At 46.3% G+C, this 25,649-nt stretch overlaps 1 protein-coding gene across 1 annotated transcript; it reads left to right on the top strand.

Moving 5' to 3' along the window:
- The first annotated feature begins 4,537 nt into the window (after positions 1-4,537).
- LOC103191539 (excitatory amino acid transporter 1) lies at positions 4,538-24,369 on the top strand. Its single transcript, XM_042336350.1, has 8 exons — positions 4,538-4,740; positions 6,902-6,948; positions 7,083-7,127; positions 8,448-8,709; positions 9,990-10,223; positions 13,613-13,807; positions 19,237-19,371; positions 23,824-24,369. Exons 1-8 carry the CDS (start codon positions 4,538-4,540, stop codon positions 24,029-24,031), a joined length of 1,329 nt encoding a protein of 442 aa, XP_042192284.1. The 3' UTR covers positions 24,032-24,369.
- The last annotated feature ends 1,280 nt before the right edge of the window (positions 24,370-25,649 follow it).

Raw genomic sequence — 25,649 nt, 5'->3', positions numbered from 1 at the left:
CGCAACTCAGGCACTGACAGCATCAGCATCCAAGGCTTCACTCTCTAACTCTCAAAGCCGTTCAGGAACCTCGGGGTTCTGTTCGACCCTGAGCTGTCCTTTCTCCCACATATCTGCGCCACAACTGGCACTGCTTTCCATCACCTCCTGAACATCGCCAGACTACGGCATTACCTCACCCCTCACGCGGCTGAAACTCTGGTCCACGCCTTTATCACCTCAAGGCCGGACTATGGGAACTCTCTCCTCGCCGGCCTTCCCGGCCCTCCCTCCACACTGCAGGTCATTCAGAACTCTGCAGCTCGTGTACTATCCCGCAACAGGCTTCGCGCCCACATCACTCCCACCCTTGCCCTCGCCCTCGCCCTCACTCCCACCCTCGCCCTCGCCCTCGCTTGCCTCCACTGGCTCCCCATCCCCCAGAGGATCGAATTCAAGATCCTCATCCTCACCTACAAGGCCATTCTTCACGGCCTCGCTCCCTCCTACCCCTCCGACCTACTATCCCCCTACTTACCTGCCTGTACCCTCCGTTCCTCTGGCTCCGGTATTAGGACCACTGCTCTTCTTAATATACATAAATGATCTGGACTTGGGTATAGGAAGTACCATTTCCAAGTTTGCGGACGACACAAAGTTAGGGAGAGGGTAAACAGTGAGAAGGATAGGAGCCGACTGCAGGAAGACATAGACAGATGGTAAAATGGGCGACACGTGGCAGATGAGTTTCAATGTGAAGTAATGCATTTTGGTAGAAAGAATGAGGGGCAATATAGGCGGTAATACAATCTTAAGTGGGGGTGAAGGAACAGAGAGACCTGGGGGGGCAGGTAACTGGATCCTTGAAGGTGGCAGGACAGGGAGATAAGGCTGTAAAGGGGCATATGGGATACTGGGCTTTATAAATAGGGGCATAGAGTACAAGAGTCAGGAGATGATGATTAACCCATATAAACACTGGTTAGGCCTCAGTTAGAATACTGCCCCAGTTCTGGGCCCCACACTATAGGAAGGACGTTAAGGCATTGGAAAGGGTACAGAGGAGATTTACGAGGATGGGACCAGGAATGAGGGACCGTGATGATGAGGAAAGGCCGGAGAGGCCGCGATTATTCTCATTGGAGCAGAGAAGGTTACGAGGACCTAATAGAGGTCTTCAACATCATGAGGGGATTTGATGGGTTAAAGAGGGACAAACTGTTCCCACTGGTGGGAGTGTTGGTGACTCGAGGTCACAGATTGAGAATAGTCTCTGAAGGAAGCCGAGGGGAGGGGAGAAGACAGTGCTTCACGCAGCGCGTTGTGGGAATCTGGAACATTGCCTGAAAGGGCGGTGGAGGCCGATTCCATAACTACTTTTAACAACGCGGTGATGGGTATTTGAGGAGACGGGTTTGGGGGTTATGGGGAAAGGGCCGGGAGTGGGACTGACATAACATTGCTCTATTCAAACAGTCGCACAGACTCGATGGGCCGAATGGCTTCTTTTTGTGCTGTACAATTCTATGATTCTGTGAATAATACCCCAAGAAGATTGATACATTTTTAAATCTAAAGGGATTAAGGGATAAAATGGGTGATAGGGCGGGGAAATGGAATTAGGCTAGAAGATCAGCCATGATCTTATCAAATGGTGGGGCACAGGCTCGAGGGGCTGAATGGCCTACTCCTGCTCCTTTTTCTTATGTTCTTATGTAAAAAAAACAATAATAAATTGGTCATTTTCAATCCATGACTGTTTGTGGGACGCTGCTGTGCGCAATTGGCTGCTATGTTTCGCCCACAACTATAGTCATTTCACTTTACAGCATATTCTGTGAAGCGCTTTGAGACGTCGAGAAGATGTGAAAAGCTCTATGTCAAATGCAAGGATTATTATTATTATTATTATCTGAGTCACAAGGTTGTTGGTTCCAGCTCCATGTTGCGGTTTGGAACTCATAATAGTTAGACTGACACTCCAATGCAATGCTGGGGTGTGCTGCCGGTCAGAAGTGCCGCCTTTGGGAGAGAAATTAAATCGAGGTTCCGTCTGCGTGTTCACAGAATCATAGAATTACACAGCACAGAAGGAGCCATTCAGCCCATCGTGTCTGTGTCGGCTCTTTGAAAAGAGCTTCCAAATCAACCCCTCTCCCCCGCGCTATCCCCACAGCCCCAATCAACCCCACTCCCCCTCTCTCCCCACAGCCCTGATCAACCCCACTCCCCCTCTCTCCCCACAGCCCTGATCAACCCCACTCCCCCTCTCTCCCCACAGCCCTGATCAACCCCACTCCCCCTCTCTCCCATAGCCCTGATCAACCCCACTCCCCCGCTCTCTCCCACAGCCCCTGATCAACCCCACTCCCTCTCTCCCATAGCCCCGATCAACCCACTCCTCGCTCTCTCCCCATAGCCCCGATCAACCCCACTCCCCCGCGCTCTCCCCATAGCCCCGATCAACCCCACTCCCCCGCTCTCTCGCCATAGACCTGCAAACTTGTCCTCCACAAATAATTATCTATTTCTTTGTTAAAAGTTGTTATGGAATTGTCTTCCCTCAGCCTTTCAGGCAATGCATTGCAGATCCCAACAAATCACTGTGTGAAAACATTTCTCCTCCCCTCCCCTCTGTTTCTTTTAATAACCATTTTAAACCGGTGCCCTCGGGTTCCCGACCCACCGCCAGTGGGAATAGTCTCTCCTGTTCACCCTATCGAATCCCCTCATCATTTTGAAAACTTCTATTAATTTTCCTCTTAACCTTCTCTGTTCCCCGGAGAATAATCCTCACTTCTCTACCTCTCCTGATCACTGAAGTCCCTCATTCCTGGTACCATTCTGGTCAATCTCCTTCGCTCCCTCTCCAATGCCTTGACATCCTTCCTAAAGTGTGGGGCCCAGAACTGAGCCCAGTCTCTCGCTGAGGCCCCACCAGTGATTTATATAAAGGTTCATCGTGACTTCCTGACTTGTGTATTCTATGCCCTATTTATAAAGCCTCTTGTCCGGATGCTTTATTAACAGCTGTATCTCCCTGTCCGGTCACCTTCAGAGATTTACTATATGACCCCCAGGTCTCTCTGTCCCTTCACCCCCTTTAAGATTGTACCATCAGCTTATATGGCCTCTCCTCATTCTTCCTCAAAAACTCCATCACTTTGCATTTCTCCACATTAAACCTCATCTGCCCTGTGTCAGCCCATGTTACCAGTCTGTTTATCCCCATTTATAGTCTGTTACTATCCTCCTCACTGTTTACTATTTTTCCTATTTTAGTATCATCTGCAAACTTTGAAATTTTACTCCCTATACCCCAGCCCAGGTCATTTATATCGATCAAATAACTATTATATATTTTATAATTATGCACCTCTTTCCCCTCTGCACCGAATTCCCACTCTCACCAAATTCCTTAACAGAATTCCCACTCTGTTCCACGTCACTCAGTTTCTGCCTCACACTGCTGGCTCTCTGCTCTGCTCAGGGTGATCCCATGGCACTATTTGAAAAGAGAAAGGAGTTTCTCCCGGTGTCCTGGCCAATTGTCCCCCAAATAAAATTGGTTACTCCACTTGCTCTTGTGAAATGCTTTGACACATCCTCCTATGTGAAATCTGTCTTACCAAATGTAAAGATTATTATCATTATTAATAATTACCATCTGAGTAAAGAAAAACTTCCTGGCATCTATCCTGAACTTACACTTTACAACTCTAAACCTATGTCCTCTTGTTCTGCTGCCTTGGTGCATCCTAAAGTATTATTCTGGGGTTACTATTTAAATGTTCTTTAACATGTTATGCACATCTATGAGGTCCCCTCTGAATCATCTTCTCTCAAGACTGGAGCTCTATCTTATCTAATCATTGCTCATAGCTAGGACCAATAGAAACATTTGGGGAAATTGTGGGGAAATTTCTAAGTGTAGATGGCATACATCTGTGGAATACTGTCTAGTTTACTGTCTCGTGGAGTCCTGTAGCTCAGTGGTTAGAGCACTCGCTTTGCAAGTGAGAGTCCTGAGTTCAATTCCAGGCAGAGGCGAAACCTTGGGCAAGTTTCCTTACTCCACACGCCTAATAATAATCCCTCCAAAACTAAAAACAATAATTAAATTGGTCATTTTCAATCTATGACTGTTTGTGGGACATTGCTGTGCGCAATTGGCTGCCGCGTTCGCCCACAAATATACAGTCAATTCACTTTACAGTGTGTTCTGTGAAGCGCTTTGGGACGTCCTCCTGATGTGAAAAGCGCTATATCAAATGCAAGGATTATTATTATTATTATTATTATTAGTTTAGCATGGGTTTTTTAATGTGTCAGCCACCTAGCTGACCCGTTAAAAAAAAGCCACGGTGCTTGACATCCAACTTAGAGACAAAGGTTTGTGTTTGGGACTAATAGCTATTTGGGAAAAATAACTGCATGAGGTTTGTGAGAGGTGGGGAATGTAGGATTATTGTTTTACTTTGAGGTGGGCCACTTATGTTCAATCGTGTCTTGCCAGGGTTTGTCCAGATAATAAACAGTATGTTTGAATTGGACAGGAATGGCTGCCTTGGACAGCAAGACCTCAGGGAAGATGGGGTTCCGTGCAGTGATATACTACACAACAACCACTGTCATCGCTGTGATCATAGGCATTATCATGGTGTTGATCATTCATCCTGGGAAAGGAGGCAAGGAGAATATGCATCGAGAGGGGAAGATTGAACCAGTGCATTCAGCAGACGCCTTCATGGATTTAATAAGGTCTGGTTTATCAAGTCTGGTCCCGCTGATGTTGTGTAAGATGTGGATCCAGTGCAGGTTCTGCTTGATCTGGTTCCAGTGTGAGCTGTTTAAAGTGTGGATCCACTTCAGATTGGTGAAAGGTTAAGTTCCACAGCATGCTGTGTAGGGTGAGGTCCTGTAGCTCAGTAGTCAGAGCATTCGCCTCGCAAGCGAGAGGACCTGCGTTTGATTCCCAGACAGGGCAAAACGTTGCGTAAGTTTCTTTACTACACACGCCTCTGTTTACCAGCAGTAAGTAGGAGCCTGGTTTTTAGTCAATTGTTGGATCTCTTTTCCTGAGATAATGAACAAAAAAATAATAATAATTTGGCCACTGAGCCTGACCTTACACAGCAGTGTCCCACAAACAGTCATGGATTGAATCACCAATTTTTAAAAATTATTTTGAAGGGATTATTACCCCTGGAAAAGCGATCCACCAATCGACTAACAATCTGGTTTCTAGATACTGCTCCGCACAGCACCCCCTCCACCCCCTCAAGTTTTCTGCATCCTCACGTCAAACCCCAAGTGCGAAGAGATCCTAGACTTCTTCATGTCAAAGATTGAAAACATCCGCTTGCTGCATTCTCCTCCCCTACATCCCCTTCCACAACCGCCAGACCGTCTACACAATCCCCTCCTTCCATGGCCCCTATCAATCCCCAATCCCTACACTCCTTTTCCCCGATTACTCCCACCTCCCTCTCAAGCACCAGCTCCCAGATGAAGTTTATCACCTGTTGCCTCGACCCCCTCCTCACCCAGCTGCTGGCACCCAACTCCCCTTCCTCTCCCCACTGCTGTCTGACACAGTCAACAGTTGCTCTCCTCCGGTTCTGTTCCTCTCCCCCTCAACAATCCACCCTTGACCCCTCCAACCTCACAAATCACCAACCCATTTCCAACCTGACCTGCATTGCCACATCTCTGGAATGCTATGTCGCTAACCAGCCTTGCTCTTACCTCTCCCTTCTCGAGCCCTTACAGTTTGGATTCCCCCCGGCAGACAGCACAGAGATGGTGCTTGTCAAGGTCACAAACAACTCTCTAGGGCTCCCTCTGCCTCCTCATCCTACTGGACCTCTCCGCTGCATTCGACACAGTCGACCATGCCATTGTCCTCCACCGCCTCTTCTCCCTCATCCATCTTAGTGGGACCACACTCAAAACCTTCACTTTATCTCTTCCCCTCCTGGTACCTGCAGGTTGCCCCAAAGCTCCATCCTTGGACCATCCTCTTTCTCATCTCCCCATAACCCTGATCAACAACTTTTAAGAGAGAAGTAGATAATTATTTGGGGAGGAAAAGTTTACAGGTCTATGGGGAGAGAGCAGGAGAGTGGGGTTGATCAGGGCTATGGGGAGAGAGCGGGGGAGTGGGGTTGATCGGGGCTATGGGGAGAGAGCGGGGGAGTGGGGTTGATCAGGGCTATGGGGAGAGTGCGGGGGAGTGGGGTTGATCGGGGCTATGGGGAGAGAGGGGGGGAGTGGGGTTGATCAGGGCTATGGGGAGAGAGCGCGGGAGTGGGGTTGATCAGGGCTATGGGGAGAGAGCGGGCGAGTGGGGTTGATCAGGGCTATGGGGAGAGAGCGCGGGAGTGGGGTTGATCAGGGCTATGGGGAGAGAGCGGGGGAGTGGGGTTGATCAGGGTTATGGGGAGAGAGCGCGGGAGTGGGGTTGATCAGGGCTATGGGGAGAGCGCGGGAGTGGGGTTGATCAGGGCTATGGGGAGAGAGTGGGGGAGTGAGGTTGATCGGGGCTATGGGGAGAGAGCGCGGGAGTGGGGTTGATCGGGGCTATGGGGAGAGAGCGCGGGAGTGGGGTTGATCGGGGCTATGGGGAGAGTGGGGTTGATTTGGAAAAGCTCTTTTCAAAGAGCAGCACAAACACGATGGGCCGAATGGCCTCCTTCTGTACTATATGATTCTATGATTCTTTGAGTAAGGTCAGGTCACTGCACACTGTGTAAGGGCTGATACCACTCCACTTAGAACCCTTTTTCCTCTACAATCTTCACTGAGAATCTTAGACAACAACTATAGAAATGGAGAAATCTAGTAGTTTAGGACGCTTTGTTGCAGGACTTGGGGATGAAATCTGTATGTGGAAGTGACTGTTTCTCTCTCTTACCCACAGGAACATGTTTCCCCCTAACCTGGTGGAGGCCTGCTTTAAACAGGTAAATGTCAATTTGCTTTGAATGAAGCACAAACACAATCACTCGCAAAAAACTTACTGCACAAATCAGAGCTCAGAGCACTCTCATTCCAGGCACATCCTAAAACGTTTCTCTTTGACCACCTTTTCAGTTGTCTTTGCTCTCTCCACGTCCCGCTGCCCATTGCTCCCTGCCCCAGTTCATGTGTCCATCCAGCACTATTAAGCACTTTGACCTGTTCCATTGGCAGGAATGGTGCTGTATAAATGTGAATTGTTTAGTATTGTATAGATCACAAGATTGGTTTGGAAGTTAAGATTTTCTTTATGTGACTGAAATAAGGAACATAGAGAACAGTGAGGAAGATTGTGAGCAGCTTCAAGGGACACAGACAACAGATCAGTGCATTGGGCAGAGAGATGGCAAATGGAATTTAATGCAGATAAATGTGAGGTTCTACATATATATTAGGTGATAACATATTAAAAGGAATGGAAGAGCAGAGGGACTTAGGGTTAATGTTCACACATCCTTAAAGTGGGAAACCAGGTGGGCAAAGCTGTCAGGAAAGCAAATGGAATCCTAGATTTTAGAAATAGGAGAATAGAATATACAACAAATAAGTGATGCTAAACTTATACAAATTGTTGACTGCAGTTAGAATATTGCATCCAGTACTTGTCACCCCACTTTAGGAAAACATCAGAGGGGGTGACGAGGGGGTTAGAGGGGGTGTTAGAGGGAGTGTAGAGGGGTAGAGAGTGTAGTGGGGTGTAGAGGGGAGGTAGGGGGGTAGAGGGGAGTTAGGGGGGTAGAGGGGTTGTTAAGTGGGGTAGAGGCAGTGTAGAGGGGATAGAGGGAGGGTAGAGGGGGGTATAGGGGGTGAAGAGCAGTGTTATCAGGGTGACACCAGGGAGGAGTGCTTGGCCTGTGAGTGGAGACAGGAGGAACTGGGACTGTTTCTGTGAGAACAAAGAGAGTTGAGGATGACTTGAAATGCTGGTGTTTAAAATTCCTTGGAATAAAAGTGGGGAAATGGGGCAAAAAGATCGACTATGATCTTCAAGTAGCTCAGTGGTTGAGCACTCGCTTTGCAAGTGAGAGACCTGAGTTCAATTCCAGGCAGAGGGCGAAACCTCGGGCAAGTTTCCTTACTCCACACAGAGCCTAATAATAATCCCTCCAAAAAAACAAAATAATAAATTGGTCATTTTCAATCCACGACTGTTTGTGGGACATTGCTGTGCGCAACGCTGCCGCGTTCGCCCACAAATATACAGTCAATTCACTTTACAGTATATTCTGTGAAGCGCTTTGGGACGGCGAGAAGACATGAAAAGCACTATATCAAATGCAAGGATTATTATTATTATTATGATCTAGTACATTTTCTAAACAGACTCCACTGGATCAATTCTGTTGCTATATTTTAGTCCCTGAACCCAACTCTTCTCGACTCTCAACTCAATGTCATACTCTATTCACTTTAGTTTAAAACCAGCTACACCACGAGAACCGTTGTAGTGATCACCCCAGAGAATGAGACAGCCACTCAAGACTCAGTGATCAACAATGTTACACAGGCCATGAGGCTTCTTCGGGAGGTAACCGAAGAGATTATCCCATTACCAGGTGCTGCCAATGGGGTCAATGCCTTGGGGCTGGTGGTGTTTTCCATGTGCCTGGGGCTTGTGATTGGGAACATGAAGGAGCAAGGAAAGGCACTTCGGGAATTCTTTGATTCTCTGAATGAAGCAATCATGCAACTGGTAACAATAATCATGTGGTAGGTACAGTCCAGTTCAATATTGCTGATGTGTACCTGTTTATATGTAACTCTGCCCCCCGCACCCCCACACTCAGGTCCTGGTCCCCGATTGTTCAGCACCTTGGGGACGTCCTCCCGATGTGAAAGGCGCTTTACAAATGTAATTTTGTTGTTGTTTGGTCAGCCATCAGTCTGACTACCTGCAGAACACTGTACTTCAGAGTATTGAATGCAACCAAAAAGTTCCACATATGTGCGCCACCTACACACGGATATTTCATTGTGTCTGGAATGAAATGCGCACCCTATTAAGTGACATCTGGAGATGGGTGAGAGCCAAGCTTTGGGCAAGTGCATCTGGGTAGAACTGGAGTTCAACGAGCTAAAACCAAACTGGCTGCCTTTGAAAGCACTGTCTGGTAAGCTTCCTGCGAAGACAACCCTATCCGTTAGGACTTTCGCTTGCAGAGTTAACAGGAGCCAAGTGGGAATAATCCGTTTATATGGATTGCCTGAACCACATCCTAACAACTCTCTGTGTGAATGGATTCCTCCTAATCCCTCCATTGTTCATTCATTTAAATCAATGCCCTCTAGTCACTGACTCGCTGATCAGTAGAAATAATTTCTTCCTTTCGACTCTTGTCAAAACCTCTATCGGGTCTTCCCTCAACCTTCTCTGTTCCAATGCATCTAAGCCTTGTTCCACTACTACTTGTTCACGGGGTCAAACTACTAATCCTTGTATTTTCCTACTAAATCTCCTCTGCACCCTCTCTTTGGTCCTGACATCCTTCCTAAAGCGAATTGATTAAAACTGGACCCAACACTCTAACTCTCTAACATTAATGATTTATACAAGTATCATTTCTTCTAGACATGTACATATGTTACCAACCCACCCACCAGTGGAAATAGTCTCTCCTGTTCACCCTATCGAATCCCCTCATCATTTTGAAAACTTCTATTAAAGCTCCCCTCAACCTTCTCCACTCTAAGGAGAATAATCCCAGCCTCTCTAATCTCTCCACATAATTGTAGTTTTTCATCTCTGGTGTCATTCTGGTAAATATATATATATTTTTGCGCATAGATTTGTGTACATATGCAGTTCTGTTATTGAGTAAAGGTACCTGAATGTGTGTAAATGCACGTTTTCTTTGGTTGTCGTCCTACAATTAGAGGAAATTACAGCAGAATAGGTCACTTATTCATTAAGATGAGACTAAGATGGGTCTCTCTCTGTCTCTTCAGTAACTCTTTGTGGTGTCATTAATTCTGTGCTCCCTATGCTGTAGGTATGCTCCGGTGGGTATCATGTTCCTGATTGCTGGTAAGATTCTTGAGATGAAAGACATGTCGATTGTGGGAGGACAGCTGGGGATGTACACAATCACCGTTATCATTGGCCTCCTTGTTCACGCTGTTATTATGCTGCCCCTCCTCTACTACCTGGTCACACGGAAGAATCCATTTGTTTTTATTGGTGGGATGGTGCAAGCACTTGTCACTGCATTAGGCACATCTTCAAGGTAAGGAGTGGTAAAGAGTGGGATTCCAGCAAGGGCTGACACGATAGCACAGTGCAGTCAAACACAGTTTCCTCCTCCTACGTACCTGATACTTCATTGTTGCAATAAATCCACTTTTAAGATTACAATGTGACGCATATTGATCAGGTTATTATGTTCTGCAAACATCATATTGAATGATGAAAAACACTAGAATTAAGCAAATTGCTGCAAGGTTACACGTTCACCTACAACAACAACTTACATTTACACAGTGCCCTTTACACGGGGGAGCGTCCTGAAGCGCTTCATGCTGGGGGAGTCCGACAAGGAGACAGAGGGAGCAGGAGTGGGGAGGTGACCATCAGCACCATCAAAAAGGAAGGTCTTTAGGCAGGATTTGAAGGTGGGGAGGGAGGGGGGAAGGCGGAGGGATTGAAGGAGAGGGTTCCAGAGATTCGGGGAGTAGTGGCTGAAGGCACGGCCACCAATGATTAGGAACGGGACGAGGGATGAACAGGAGGCTGGAGCCAGCGGGTGGTGGAGTGGAGGGTGAGCAGGGCGGAGAGGTAACCGAAACACATACAGAGGTAGACATCCACAAAACATTCACACACAGTACCACACGCACAGATACATGCACACATCACAGATTGTGATTCACAATTCAGATATTCAAAAGCTGAATGATTGTACAGATACACGTGTATACATGCACACACACGCACACACACGCACACATACATGGGCATATTTAATGCTACTCTAAAAGCACAAAATATACTTTCCCCAATGTGTTCATGCTGGTCCTCACTCTACTATAAGCCCATTCACCTGGTCTTTCCTCAAATCCTTTTAGATCTTTATTCTGAAAATATTTTATTTAATTTCCTTATTTACTCCAATAGACATCTCTGGAATATCAATATATGAATGGAAAGCATGGAACTCTGTTTGGTTTCGATGTTCTTAAGCACGGTGATGGGTTTCCACGTGTCAGACACCCGGCAACCAAAACAAAATTCTCATTGACATGCTCCCTGTTGGTGATGTCATCTGCAGACATGGGGCCAATTTCCACACGTATGCGAATGACACCCAAATCTACACAACAACAACAAAATTACATTTGTATAGCGCCTTTCACATTGGGAGGACATCGGGAGGAAGACAAATCTATTTTGTCTTCCTCTAGACACAACCTCAGTCCTACTGATGTTCTATCTGCTTGTCTGACATCAAGGCATGGATGAATGTCAACTTTCTGCAGCTGAACATGAACAAGATGGAAGCCATCCTACTTGGCTCAACACCTTCTCACCTGCGGTTTTGGACCACTTAACCTTCCCTGCCCATTCCTTGGACTCACCCAAATTGTGTGCAACCTTGTAGTCAGATTGGATCCCCGCTTACCCCACATCTTTCTCCTGACCAACACAGCTTTCCGCAACCTTCGCCACATCACCTGCCTTCACCCCTATCTTACTTTAAATGCTGCTGAAACCTTCATTCACCTCCTGCCTCAATTTTTCTCATACACTCTTCACCAATCTCCCCAGCTCCTCTATTAACAAGGTCTAAATTATTCAAAACTCTGCCACTCATGTCCTCACCCATAACAAGCTCCACAGCCTCTATCACCACAGTCCTTGCCAGGCTCCACTGGCTCCCTGTTGCAGATCTTCATTCTCACTTTCAAATCTGATCAGCTCCTGCCATCTTCCTACCTCTCCTCTCCGCTCCGCTCACAAACCACTCCACTACTTGCCGCCTTTGCTCAGCTGACACAGCTCTGCTGCACGTCCCTCATCCCTGCCGCTCCACAACTGTCAACCGTACTTTCAGGCATAAGAGCAAAAGAACATAAGAATTTGCTGGCGAAAGAAAACCAAGATCCATCTAGTTCGCTTTCCACCAGCCTGGCAGTCGCTTGACATGTCGTGTCCCAACTATATATTGTATTCCCAGATATTATTTTCTAGGAGAGATCTATCTAATTTGTTCTTGAAACAACAACACTTCTTCCAGGATCTCCCTAGGGAGCCTGTTCCATAAGTTTACTACTCGCTTACTGAAGTAGTGTTTCCGCAGATATGTTCTGAATTTACCCCATTCAATCGCAGGCCATGTCTGGAACTCTATCCCCAGTGCCTTCGCTGCCTCCTCCCTTTCCTCCTTCAAGACCTTTCTCTTTGACCGTACCTTCAGCTCCGCTCTCGACTCTCTACCCCCTCCTCGCTCCCTCCCTTCCCTCACCATTTCCCCCCTCCTCGCTCCCTCCCTTCCATCCCCTCACCCTGACCATTTCCCCCCTGCTCGGGTCCTGACCCAACTGTACAGCGCCTTGGGACGTCCTCCCGACGTGAAAGGCGCTCTATAAATGGAATCTTGTTGTTGTTGTTGTTGATGTCCTCTGGTTCTACAACTAAACAATACAGTACCAGGTAAAACAGCTTATCAAGGTCTACATTATCCCAGTCCCTTCAGAATCTTAAAGACCATAACCATATCGCCTGTGGCACTGTGCGCGAGGCTCTGGAACACCTTGCTTCAATCCTTCCTTGCCCCTTGCCTATCCATCTTCGACCGTGCTTTTGGTCACCTCCCATCTCTCCCTGACATGGATGTTAAACTCTTGAAACTGCTACCTGTGTGAAGGGCTCTATATAGATGCAAGTTGTTGTTGAGCTTTTCCCACTTGCAAATGTCTGATTGCATCCCAGATCCTTCTAATTGTACCATTTAATGTTTTTTCCCAAACACCAGCTCCCCACCAGAGACATGACATGGGTTTTATGTAGCTACGCTGATAGCTCCCATCAGGACAGTCTTGCCATGTGAGACTAACTACTCTGTCAGCCTTAACACTCTTCAGACAATTGATACAATTTCTATTTCCAAAGAATTTAGGAATATTCGGGTCAGAAGCTCTCCTGTAATTAGTCTCAATATTCTGTAGTGGACCAATCATGCCTAGGATGATAGAAATTTACAATATGTAAAGTCTTGTAACTCAGTGGTCAAAGTACACGCCTCGCAAGCGAGAAGACCCAAGTTCAATTTCTGGGCAGAGCAAAACGTTGGGCAAGTTTCCTCACCCACACGCCTGTTTACCTAGTAGTAAATTGGAACCCAGTTGTTAGTCAATTGATGGATCGCTTTTCAGGGGGTAATAATACCTTCAAAAGAAAAAATAAATAATAATGTGGCCACTCAATCCACGACTGTTTGTGAGACGCTGTGCGCAATTGGCTGCCGCATTTTAACCCACACAAAGTCACTTCACTTTAAAGTGCATCCTGTGAAGCACTTTGAGACATCTTGAAGACTTGATAAGGTCCTATATCAAATGCAAGGATTATTATTATTATTATTACATACCTGAGGAGACTGACTTGTCTCTGTTTCAGCTCAGCCACACTGCCTATCACATTCCGCTGCCTGGAAGATAACATTGGCTTGGACAAGCGCATTACCAGGTTCATGCTACCGCTCGGAGCCACTATTAACATGGATGGGACAGCACTGTATGAGGCACTCGCTGCCATCTTCATTGCACAGGTCAACAACTACGACCTCAACTTTGGACAAATCATTACAATCAGGTAAGATGCACTGATGGACTTCAATCGCTTCACTTGGTTGGTGTTTGAGTTTGGGGCCTGGATTTGAACCTGGGATTTGTTACAGTCTATGGTTTGGCTTTCAGTTGGAGTTTAGGATGGAGCTGGTATTGGCTTATGCTCTAGATGAGGGACAAAGACTGAGAGTTCAGGGTTCACTTATGTCTTGGCTCCAGGTTTGAATTTGATTTTGGAATTGACACTTCCTATAACTGCTTAGTGGAGAAGGACTGTGCTGAGTGGTGAGATTTGGGCTGTGGAGATTTGGTGACACAACAAAACACACATTCAAAGACTTGATGAGGGAACAAAGTAACTGGGTTAAAACACAAAGAGTGGGAAGTGGGCAGAGAGGTAGTTACTGCCGTGCGCAATTGGCTGCTGTGTTTTGCCCACAAAATCTACAGTCGATTCACTTTACAGTATATTCTGTGAAGCGCTTTGTGACGTCTTGAATACGTGATAAGGTGCTATATCAAATCCAAGATTTATTATTTAAGAGGAGCAGTAAACAACAAGGAATGTTACCATTTTACTCTGATTTCCTTTCGCTGCTCCATATTAAATTCCCCTCCCACTCCCCCAGGCCTGACAATGCTCAATCTCTGCATGCGTGTTTGGCCATCATTCCTGACCCAAGATCCATGTCCCTACCCCCAACCTCTCTCTCCTCCCTCCAGTCTACTGTCACACGGCCTCCCATTGCTTCAGCCTATGTGCTTCACCATGCTCACTGCAGCACCTGCCCATGACTGTCCCAGAGTAGAGACCTTGATTACCCCATCTCACTGCATGGCCTCCCCTCTCCTCTCCTCCCCTCTCCTCCTTTCCTCTTTCCTCCCCGCTCTCACTCATCCCCAAATAACCACCGCCTCCACAGCTCCATTTATGCTTCAACCTCATCTCTAATTCCAAATGTGATGAACTTCCTCATGTCCAAAGTCGAGGGGATCTGCTCAGCTGAATCTGCAACCACCACAAACCCTCCCCTCTCCCGCAGCTCTATTCAACCCTCTTTCTACACCTTCAACTGTGTTTCGTCTTTATCCCTCTCCTTCCTCATCTCCTGTGGCTCCAACTTCCTGAGGTTCAGGAAATTGGAGCCACAGGGGAGAAGATGTTGATGAGAACCCAAGGCTTCTGTCTTGTCAACGTTCAGCTGCAGAACGTTGTGCTCATTCAGGCCTTGATGTCTGACAAATAAGAGAACTGAATATCGATGGACCTGGAGTACAGCTGGAGGAGAAGTGATTTGGGTGTCATCCACATACAAGTGGAAGTTGACTCTATGTCTATGGATGACATCATCGACTGGGAGCATGTAAATGAGGAAAAGAGGGGGCCAAGAATAGAGCCTTGGGGTATCCCACAGGTGAGTGCAGCCTGAGGTGGTTGGGGAGGAGAGGTGGTCGAGGAAGATGACCTGATCGACTGTCAAGAGCAACAGCAACAAAAGATATTTACACAGCACCTCTCACGTCCAGAGGACGTCCAAGATGCTGGACAGTCAGGGATTTTAACCTGAGCTGGGGATGGGATCAGGAGGGGTGGAGAGCAGGAAGGGTAGGGATAGGTGGATGGCCGGAAACATGCCTTGAAGAGGGCAAGGGAGGGAGTAAAGCGAAGGGTGAGGGCAGAGAGGCTGAAGGCCCGACCATCGATGAGGGTGGGGAGGGGGATGATGCTGGGCAGAGTGGTGGCGCAGGCTGGAGCCTACTGAGTGGAGGGAGAGGACAGATTGGCATTTGAGGTGAGGATGGAGGGGATGAGGTGGAGATGATATGTGGTGGAGAACAGGAGTTTGGGATTATGTTTGACCTCCAGGACGGGCTGGGAGTAAATACCATGTAAACCATAAATACTAACCAGAATGCAGTTTGGATAGTATTTATGGTTTACAAACTATTTCCTTCTAAAAGACAAGCGTACAAGTGAAATACTATTACAGTCACAGTATTACTATTACTATTATGGTGTCAGTGTTACTGTGACTATTACAGTCACAGTAACACTGACACCATAATAGTAATGGAATTTAGCATTAAGTGAGAGACAGAAGTGGTTAAGTCTGAAGCAAAGGTTTTAAATTTAAGTAGAGCCAACATTGCTGGTATGAGAGAGGATTTGGCCAAAATAAACTGGGAAATTAGACTTAAGGATTTGACAGTAGACCAGCAATGGCAGATGTTTAAGGAGATAGTGCAAAATTCCCAGCGAACACATATTCCTTTGAGGAATAAGAATGCCACAGGAAAGATGGCCCAACCGTGGCTCACTGGAGCAGTTTGGGACAGTATAAAGTTAAAGGAAGAAGCCTATAAAACAGCTCAGATGAGTAGTAAACCCGAGGATTGGGAGAACTTTAGGGATCAACAAAGGAGAACCAAAAAAGTGATTAAGAGGGAGAAAATGGAATATGAGGGCAAACTAACGAAGAACATAAAGACAGACTGCAAGAGTTTTTATAAATATATAAAGAGGAAGAGGCTGTCAAAGGTAAATGTGGGTCGGCTACAGCAGAGACGGGGGGAATAATAGTAGGGGACAAAGACATGGCAGAGTCATTAAACAAGTACTTTGCTACTGTCTTCACCTTAGAAGACACTGAAAACCTACCAAGAATAGAGGGGAACCAAGAAGACAATGTTAGCGAGCAACTTGGGAATTAATATTAGTAAAGAAATGGTTTTAGGTAAATTGTCAGGTCTTAAAACTGATAAATCCCCTGGACCTGATGGCCTACATCCTCGGGTTTATAAAGAGGTGGCTACTGAGGTAGTGGATGGTTTGTCTTTGATCTTCCGAAATTCTCTGGATTCTGGAATGGTTCCCATTGATTGGAAGATTGCAAACGTGACACCACTATTTAAGAAGGGTGGGAGAGAAAAGATGGGGAACTATAGACCAGTTAGTCTGACTTCAGTGGGAGGGAAAATTCTTGAGTCCTTAATTAAAGATGTCGTTATGGGATTCCTGGAAGACCATAACAAGATGAGGCAGAGTCAACATGGCTTTACAAAGGGAAGTCACGCTTCACTAATCTTTTAGAGTGTTTGAAGATGTATCTGCAGGTTAGAGAGGGGGGAACCAGTTGGTGTAGTATATTTAGATTTTAAAAAGGCATTTGACAAAGTGCCACACAGAAGGCTATTGCACAAGGTTAAGGCCCACGGGATTAATGGGAACATATTACCATGGATTGAAGAGTGGCCAACGGGTAGAAAACAGTGAGTAGGGATAAACGGGTCATTCTCAAATTGGCAGGAGGTGACTAGAGGAGTGCCACAAGGATCAGTGCAACTAAGAAGGCGAACGGCAGTTAGCGTTCATTGCCAAAGGTTTAGAGTACAGAGTAGGGAAGTCTGACTGCAACTGTATAGGGCTTTGGTGAGACCGCACCGAGAGTATTGTGTGCAGTTTTGATCTCCTTATTTATAAAAGGACACACTTGCCCTCGAGGGGGTGCAGCGTAGATTCACTCGGTTAGTGCCTGGGATGAGGGGACTGACCTATGAGGATAGGGCTGTATTCTCTGGAGTACAGAAGAATTAGGGGGAATCTTATTGAAACATATAAGATTCTTAAAGAGCTGATAAAGTAGTCACTGAGGGACTGTTTCCCCGGGAGGAGAATCTATAACCGGGTCACAGTCTGAAAATTAAAGGTCAGCCTTTTAGAACAGAGTTGAGGAAACTTTTCTTCACTCAGAGAGCAGTGACTTTATGGAATCCACTCCCCCGAAGGCTGTAGATGTCAGTCCTCGAACAGCTTCAAGGCTGAGACTGACAGACGTTTAAACAACAGAGGCATTAGGGGCTATGGGGAGAGGGCGGGTAATTAGAGTCAGGTCTGAAGATCAGCCGTGATCTTAGCGAATGGCGGGGCACAGGCTCGAGGGGCTGAATGGCCGACTCCTGCTCCTAATGCTTATGTTCTTATGTTCTCATTACAGTAATAGTATTACTATTACTATTACAGTCACAGTGTTACTATTACTATTACAGTGTCAGTGTTATTATTACTATTACAATCACAGTGTCACTATTACTATTACAGTCACAGTGTTACTATTACTATTACAGTGTTAGTGTTACTATTACAGTGTCAGTGTTACTATTACTATTACAGTCACAGTGTTACTATGACTATTACTGTCAGAGTGTTACTATTACTATTACAGTCACAGTGTCACTATTACTATTACAGTGTTAGTGTTACTATTACTATTACAGTGTCAGTGTTATTTATTACTATTACAGTCACAGTGTTACTATGACTATTACAGTCACAGTGTTACTATTACTATTACAGTCACAGTGTCACTATTACTATTACAGTCACAGTGTCACTATTACTATTACAGTGTTAGTGTTACTATTACTATTACAGTGTCAGTGTTATTTATTACTATTAGTCACAGTGTTACTATTACTATTACAGTCTTAGTGTTACTGTTACTATTACAGTGTCAGTGTTATTATTACTATTACAGTCAGTGTTACTATGACTATTACAGTCACAGTGTTACTATTACTATTACAGTCACAGTGTCACTATTACTATTACAGTCACAGTGTCACTATAACTATTACAGCCACAGTGTTACTGTTACTATTACAGTCACAGTGTTACTATTACTATGAGAGTGCCAGTGTTACTATTACTGTGACAGTGTTACTATTACTATGACAGTGTTACTATTACTATGACAGTGTCAGTGTTATTATTACTGTGTCAGTGTTACTATTACTGTAACAGTGTCAGTGTTACTATTACTATGACAGTGTTATTATTACTGTGGCAATGTCAGTGTTATTATTACTGTGACAGTGTCAGTGTTACTATTACTGTGACAGTGTCAGTGTTATTATTACTGTGACAGTGTTACTATTACCGTGACAGTGTTACTATTACTGTGAGTGTCAGTGTTACTATTACTGTGACAGTGTCAGTGTTACTATTACTATGACAGTGTCAGTGTTACTATTACTGTGACAGTGTTATTATTACTGTGACAGTGTCAGTGTTTTTATTACTGACAGTATTACTATTGCTGTGACAGTGACAGTGTTACCATTACTGTGACAGTGTCAGTGTTACTATTACTATGACAGTGTTATTATTACTGTGAGTGTCAGTGTTACTATTACTATGACAGTGTCAGTGTTATTACTGTGAGTGTTTTTATTACTATGACAGTGTCAGTGTTATTATTACTATGACACTGTCAGTTTTATTATTACTATGACAGTATCAGTGTTATTATTACTGTGACAGTATCAGTGTTACTATTACTATGACAGTATCAGTGCTATTATTACTGTGTCAGTGTTATTATTACTGCGGCAGTATCAGTGTTACTATTACTGTGACAGTGTCGGTGTTACTATTGAAGCTTGTTGTCTTCACAGCATCACTGCTACAGCTGCCAGTGTTGGAGCCGCTGGGATCCCTCAGGCCGGGCTGGTCACTATGGTCATCGTCCTGACCTCAGTGGGACTGCCCTCGGATGACATCACTTTGATCATTGCGGTGGATTGGTTCCTGTACGTATCTCACACAAACTCTGGGCTTCCTCCCGGGATTATCCTCATGGTTCAACATCTTGTTGTACAGACAGATCGCGGTATGGAAGCCATTCTCCCTCTCATGTCTGGGCCATGTCAGGTCACCAATAGTACTTTCTATTGAATCCAATTCTCTGCTCTGTCTGTCTGCAGATTCTTCTATCACTTTGTTCTTCACGTGTTTATCTAATTCCATTTTGAATGATATAAATGACTCAATTTTATAAGTCACCGGTGGTAACACATTCCATAATAATTCTAATAATAATTGTTGCATTTGATATACCGCCTTATCACAGAAGCATAAATCCCTTGTATAAAACAATGTCTTCTAATCTCGGCTCTTATCCTTTTAGTTGTAATCTTGAGTTTAATTTGATGCCCTTATTGCTGATACTTCAATCTGTGGAAAAATCTTTTACCGTTTAGCCTGAAAATCATTTTACAATACAGCATTGAAACTTCTGTTAAATCCAATCTTTAATCTTTTCTGCTCTTGTGTATATTGTTTAATAATAGAGGAACAGGGGAGTATAGAGTTTGAAAAACACACTGCAATCTCTTTGAATGGTCCCAAAGTAAACTAAAGGAATAATCCTACACTATATTAACTCTCAGGGTTTGACTCCATGTTTGCACCATCCCTTCTCGCCAAAGTCCTGGTACCAGTCATTGCTTCCCAGCTCAGCTCGTTCTTCTCCTGGCATATTGTGTGGGCTATTCTATCTGATTCAAGGGTTCAGGCAGCGAGTTCCACAATCTCACGACCCTCTGTGTGAAATACTTCCTCCCAAATTCTCGTTCAGATCGCCTCGTCGCTATCTTATATTTATGTCCCCTGGTTACAGACTCCCCAACCAGTGGAAACAGCCTATTTATGTTAACCTTATTGAATTTAATAATATAAACATAATCCTGTAAACCTACACTGTAGTCTTCCCATTATTGCTGCACCTTTTAGTGTGGAGACCAGAATTGAACACATTATCCAGATGTGGTCTAACCAAGGTTTTGTACAAATTTGTGGCCAGGACACAAGAGAAACTTCCTTCTCAAATCACCAATATTGGCAATCTGACTCATCTTGTAGGGTAGGTAATGGCAATAAACTTTTCTCAGATTCCTGAGATTGGCTTTATGCTTTTATGGTGGAGTCCTGTAGCTCAGTGGTTAGAGCACTCGCCTCGCAAATAGAGACCTAGGTTTGATTCCTGGGCAGAGTGAAACGTTGGGCAAGTTTCCTTATTCCACATGCCTGTTTACCAGCAGTAAGTAGGAACCTGGTTGTTGGTCGATTAGTGGAATGCTTTACCGGGAGTAATAATACGTTCAAATTTTTAAAAAATAATAATAATTTGGTCACTTCAATCCACGACTGTTTGTGGGGACGCCTATGTACGTAATTGGCTACCGAGCTTCACCCCCAAAATATCGAGTCAATTCATTTTACAATATATTCTGTGCAAGGATTATTATTATAATTATTTTATTATTATGGTGAGTTCTGGATCAGGGAATATTCTCTGATTATGATACTTTATCGCCCACTAGTGGAGAAGCTGTTTGATACAGTAGTTATTAAATTTGACAGATTTCCCAATGCATTAAGAATATCAAAAAATCTCACATCACTGCCACTATGATCGCAGAAGTTCCCAAATCACAAACTTCTACAGAGATAATAATCACTTTTGCATTTGTTATTGCACTTTATCACAACTTTGAGACGTCTCAAAGTGCTTCAAAGAAAATACTGTAAAGTGAATTTATTTGAAGGGATTATTGCGCTTGGAAAAGTGATCTGCCAATCGACTAACAAGCGGGTTCCTACTTACAGAGACGTGTGGAGTAATGAAACGTGCCTAAGGTTGCACACTGACCGAGAATTGATCCCGGGTCCTCCATACGATCTGAAGCTTGTGTAGGGAAGTGCTGGGGATGTTTGAGCAAGTGAGCCTGGAGTTGGTAATATCCTTCCATGTGACATAGTGCCTTTTGTGTCAGGAGGATGTCTCAAACTGCTTCATAGGATTTATTGTGGGGGGATTGTGATTTACTGGACAGTGATTGTGATTTACTGGACAGCGATTGTGATTTACTGGACAGTGAGGGTGAGGATCTTGAAGTGGATCCTCTCTGGGATAGGCAGCGAGTGCAGTCTGGCCAGGACTGGGGGGATCGGGGAGCGGGGTTTGGGGGTGGGGGGGAGGGCCAGGACTGGGGGGATCGGGGAGCGGGGTTTGGGGGTGGGGGGGAGGGCCAGGACTGGGGGGATCGGGGAGCGGGGTTTGGGGGTGGGGGGGAGGGCCAGGACTGGGGGGATCGGGGAGTGGGGTTTGGGGGTGGGGGGGAGGGCCAGGACTGGGGGGATCGGGGAGTGGGGTTTGGGGATGGGGGAGGACGGGTGGGGCCACGAATGGGGGGATCGGGGAGTGGGGGGAGGGCCAGGACTGGGGGAATTGGGGAGTGGGGGGGAGGGCCAGGACTGGGGGGAGTGGGGTTTGGGGCGGGTGAGAATGCGGGCGGCAGAGTTCTGGGTGATGTGGGCTGTATGGATGGCAGTGGACGGGAGACCGGTGAGGAGGGCGTTAGAGTAGTTCAGCCGAGAGGTGACAAAGGCCTGGACCAGGGATTCAGCGGCTTTTGGGGAGAGGTATTGGCGGAGACGGGCGATGCGTCGGAGGTGGAAGAAAGCGGTGCTGGTGAGGGACCGGATGTGGGGGAGGAAGGATAATTGGGGGTCGAACCTGACGCCTGGGTTGTGTAGGGTTCGGAGAGTTTTAGGGGGAGGTCGGGAAGGTGGAGGAGGTGAGAACCGTGAGATTTTAGACGTTGACGAGAGCCAAAGAGTATGGCTTCCGTCGTGTCAACGTTCAGCTGAAGGAAGTTTGCGCTCATCCAACCCCTGAGATCTGACAGGCAGAACATCAGGGGACTGGGGGGGCGCAAAGAGAGGTGGAAAAATAGAGTTGGGTGTCGTCCGCGTACATGTGGAAATGTATCCCATGTCTGCGGATGACATCCCCAAGAGGGAGCATCAGATCAGAAAGAGGAGGGGGCCAAGGGTGGATCCTTGGGGTACCCGCAGGTGACCGGGTGAGAGCGGGAGGAGAAGCCGTTGGTGCAGATGTACTGCTGGTGGTTTGTGAGGTAGGACTCGAACCGGGCGAGTGCGGTCCCACTGAGGTGGATGACGGAGGAAAGGCGGGGGAGGAGGATGGCGTGATCGACTGTCGAACGCGGCGGAGAGGTCCAGGAGGACAAGGAGGCAGAGGGAGCCCTGGTCACAGATAGAGAGGATGGAGTTTGTGACTTTCACAAGCGCAGTCTCTGTACTGTGGGCGGAAACCGGATTGGAGGGGTTTGAAGAGGGAATGGGAGGAGATGTGTGCGCAAAGTTGATTGACAACAACTTCCTGCTGGGTAACCAGAAGCGTTTGGAGTAAGGAACCTTGCCCAAGGTTTCACCCGGCCGGGAATCAAACCCTGATCTCTCGCTTCAAGGCGAATGCTCTAACCACTGAGCTACAGGACTCCATCATACACATGCTTGTAAGCATGTAGTGTGTTGGCAGCCTAGGGGAGGTAGTGGTGGTAGCAGACAGGATTCTGGAGCTCAGAGAAAGAAGCAGGGGAATGTCAATAGGGCTCAAACCAGACAGTGATGTTTCTCACCAGCTCAATGACGTGGACTGAGCATCTGTGTAGATTGATGCTCTCAGCACCTGAGGTAAGAAGATGCTGCTGGGAGACAAGCAGGAGAGCCTTGGCCTTGTTGACATTCAGCTGGAGAAAGTTAGCACTCAGCCAGGAATTGATGTCTGACAGGCAATCAGTCAGAGTCTAATGGTTCTGCAATTGAGGGTAGAGAAAGAGAGATAGATTGGAGTACATGTGGAAGTAGACCCCATGCCTACTGATGATGTCACTAAAGGAGCATTTCGGTGAAGAGGATAAATCTAAGGATAGAGATGGTTAAGAAGAATTTCTGTGTTATAGATTTCTGTGGTTCAATGATTTAAAGTTGTTGAGTCCTGTATCTCAGTGGTTAGAGCACTCCCTCACAAGCAAGGTTCGATTCTTGGGCAGGGCGAAGCGTTGGGCAAGTTTGCTTACTCCACACATCTCTGTTTACCAGCAGTAAGTAGGAACCCTGCTGTTAGTTGATTGGCGGACTGCTTTTCCGGGGGTAATAATCCCTTCAAAATAAATTTTAAAGAAATTAAAAATTGGGTCACTCAATCCACGACTGTTTGTGGCACAATTGGCTGCTGCGTTTTGCCTAACAACTGCACTTAGAGTGATCTCAAAGACGTGATAAAGCATTTTATCAAACGCAAGGATTATTATTATTACATTTACACTCTGCTGTGACTCCTTGCTCCTGATGTATGAATGATATGAAATGACAATGACTTTTACAATTTGTAGGGATCGTCTGCGCACCACAACTAATGTCCTGGGAGATTCGATAGGAGCTGGCATCGTTCAGCATCTCTCCTGCCACGAGCTGCAGAAACAGGATGCAGAAATGGGAAACTCTGTCATTGAAGAGAATGAGATGAAGAAATCGTATCAGCTCATTTCTTGCCAGAGTAATGAGAATGAAAAGCCCTTAGACAGTGAGACCAAGATGTAAAGAGAAATGGTGTCCATTCCCCCCACAGGTCAGCCTGTTGTCCTGTTGGGCTAATCAGATTGGCTTGGCTGTGCTCGCTCCTTTTAGTGGGAGAGCAGATTTTCTTATTTATTTTGAGCCAATATTTCCAAACAATTGATTAACAATGTTCCCCTGTGGTGGCGTCGGCTTAGTCACCCTACGCTGGCTGTAGGCTTGTTAGGGTGATTGTGAGATGGCCCTTGGCTAGTTTTGCCTTGGATTTAACACCTCTTTAATTGAAGTCCTAAGATGAGCCGCTGTGGTCGGAGGGGGAGAGGCTCGAGTGTGAGGGAATTAAAGTTTGAATTCCACCAGAATATCTCCAAACCTAAGCCTGAATCATTGCCGCAGTTTCACTTGCCTAGTGATCCATCTCACTATCTGGGGAAGAGTGCTGCTGCTGCCACTAACTCACTTTTCTCACATGAAACTCACTCCCAGAAATGTAGAAAAAAATGCAGATTAATTCACAAATACCATGAGAAAACATGTACAAAAGTTCAAGAGGGTTGATTGAATGGTTTGTCACCGGAATAGTTTCTGTTACATTTAAACCGTCTCAAACGTATAATCTGGACACCATTCAAACTACTGAAAAATATCAGAATGGAGATGACAGTAATCACTGTGACACACACACACTCACTGTGACACACACACACACACACTGTGACACACACACACTCACTGTGACACACACACTGTGACACACACACACACACTGTGACACACACACTGTGACACACACACACTCACTGTGACACACACACTGTGACACACACACACTCACTGTGACACACACACACTCACTGTGACACACACACACTCACTGTGACACACACACACTCACTGACACACACACATACGCACTGTGACACACACATACACTCACTGTGACACACACACACTGTGACACACACACACACACACACTGTGACACACACACACACTCACTGTGACACACACACACTCACTGTGACACACACATACGCACTGTGACACATACAACAATAACAACAAGATTCCATTTATTGAGCGCCTTTCACGTCGGGAGGACGTCCCAAAGCGCTGTACAGTTGGGTCAGGACCTGAGCATTGGGGGAAAATGGTGAGGGGAGGGAAGGGAGGGAGCGAGGAGGGGGGAAATGGTCAGGGTGAGGGGAGGGAAGGGAGGGTTGAGGAGGGGGTAGAGAGTTGAGAGCGGAGCTGAAGGCTGAAGGTCAGAGAGAAAGGTCTTGAGATCGGCCCTGAAGGAGGAAAGGGAGGAAGCGACGAAGGCACTGGGGATGGAGTCCCAGAGCCTCGGGGCTGAGAGGCTGAAGGCTCGGCCACTGATGGTAGGGCGGTTGGGGCGGGGGATGTGGAGGAGACCGGAGGCCACGGTGGTTGGGGCGGGGGATGTGGTGGGAGGTGTAGCGGGTGGTGTGGCCTCCGTGAGGGGGAAGGGGTCCCTGGGGTGAGCCCGGTTTCCGTTAAGGCCATAATGTCAACGCTCCCATCAAGGATGAGGTCGGTGATGACCAGGGCCTTGTTACTGAGGGAGCGGACGTTTTGTAGTCCGATGTGGAGGGAGCGGTTGACAGAAGGGTGTGTGGGA

Source organism: Callorhinchus milii, unplaced genomic scaffold, assembly GCF_018977255.1.
Source record: "Callorhinchus milii isolate IMCB2004 unplaced genomic scaffold, IMCB_Cmil_1.0 Scaffold1, whole genome shotgun sequence".
Classification (NCBI taxonomy): Eukaryota; Metazoa; Chordata; class Chondrichthyes; order Chimaeriformes; family Callorhinchidae; genus Callorhinchus; species Callorhinchus milii.
Note: the sequence above shows the minus strand (reverse complement) of the source record. Positions and strands in the feature narration are given on the sequence as shown.

Coding starts and splice junctions, on each gene's coding strand:
- LOC103191539 (XM_042336350.1), top strand. CDS start 4,538: ATGGCTGCCTTGGACAGCAAGACCTCAGGGAAGATGGGGTTCCGTGCA. Junction 7,128..8,447: donor TGCTCCCTGCCCCAGTTCAT/GTGTCCATCCAG, acceptor GAACCGTTGTAG/TGATCACCCCAGAGAATGAG. Junction 19,372..23,823: donor ATTGCGGTGGATTGGTTCCT/GTACGTATCTCA, acceptor TACAATTTGTAG/GGATCGTCTGCGCACCACAA.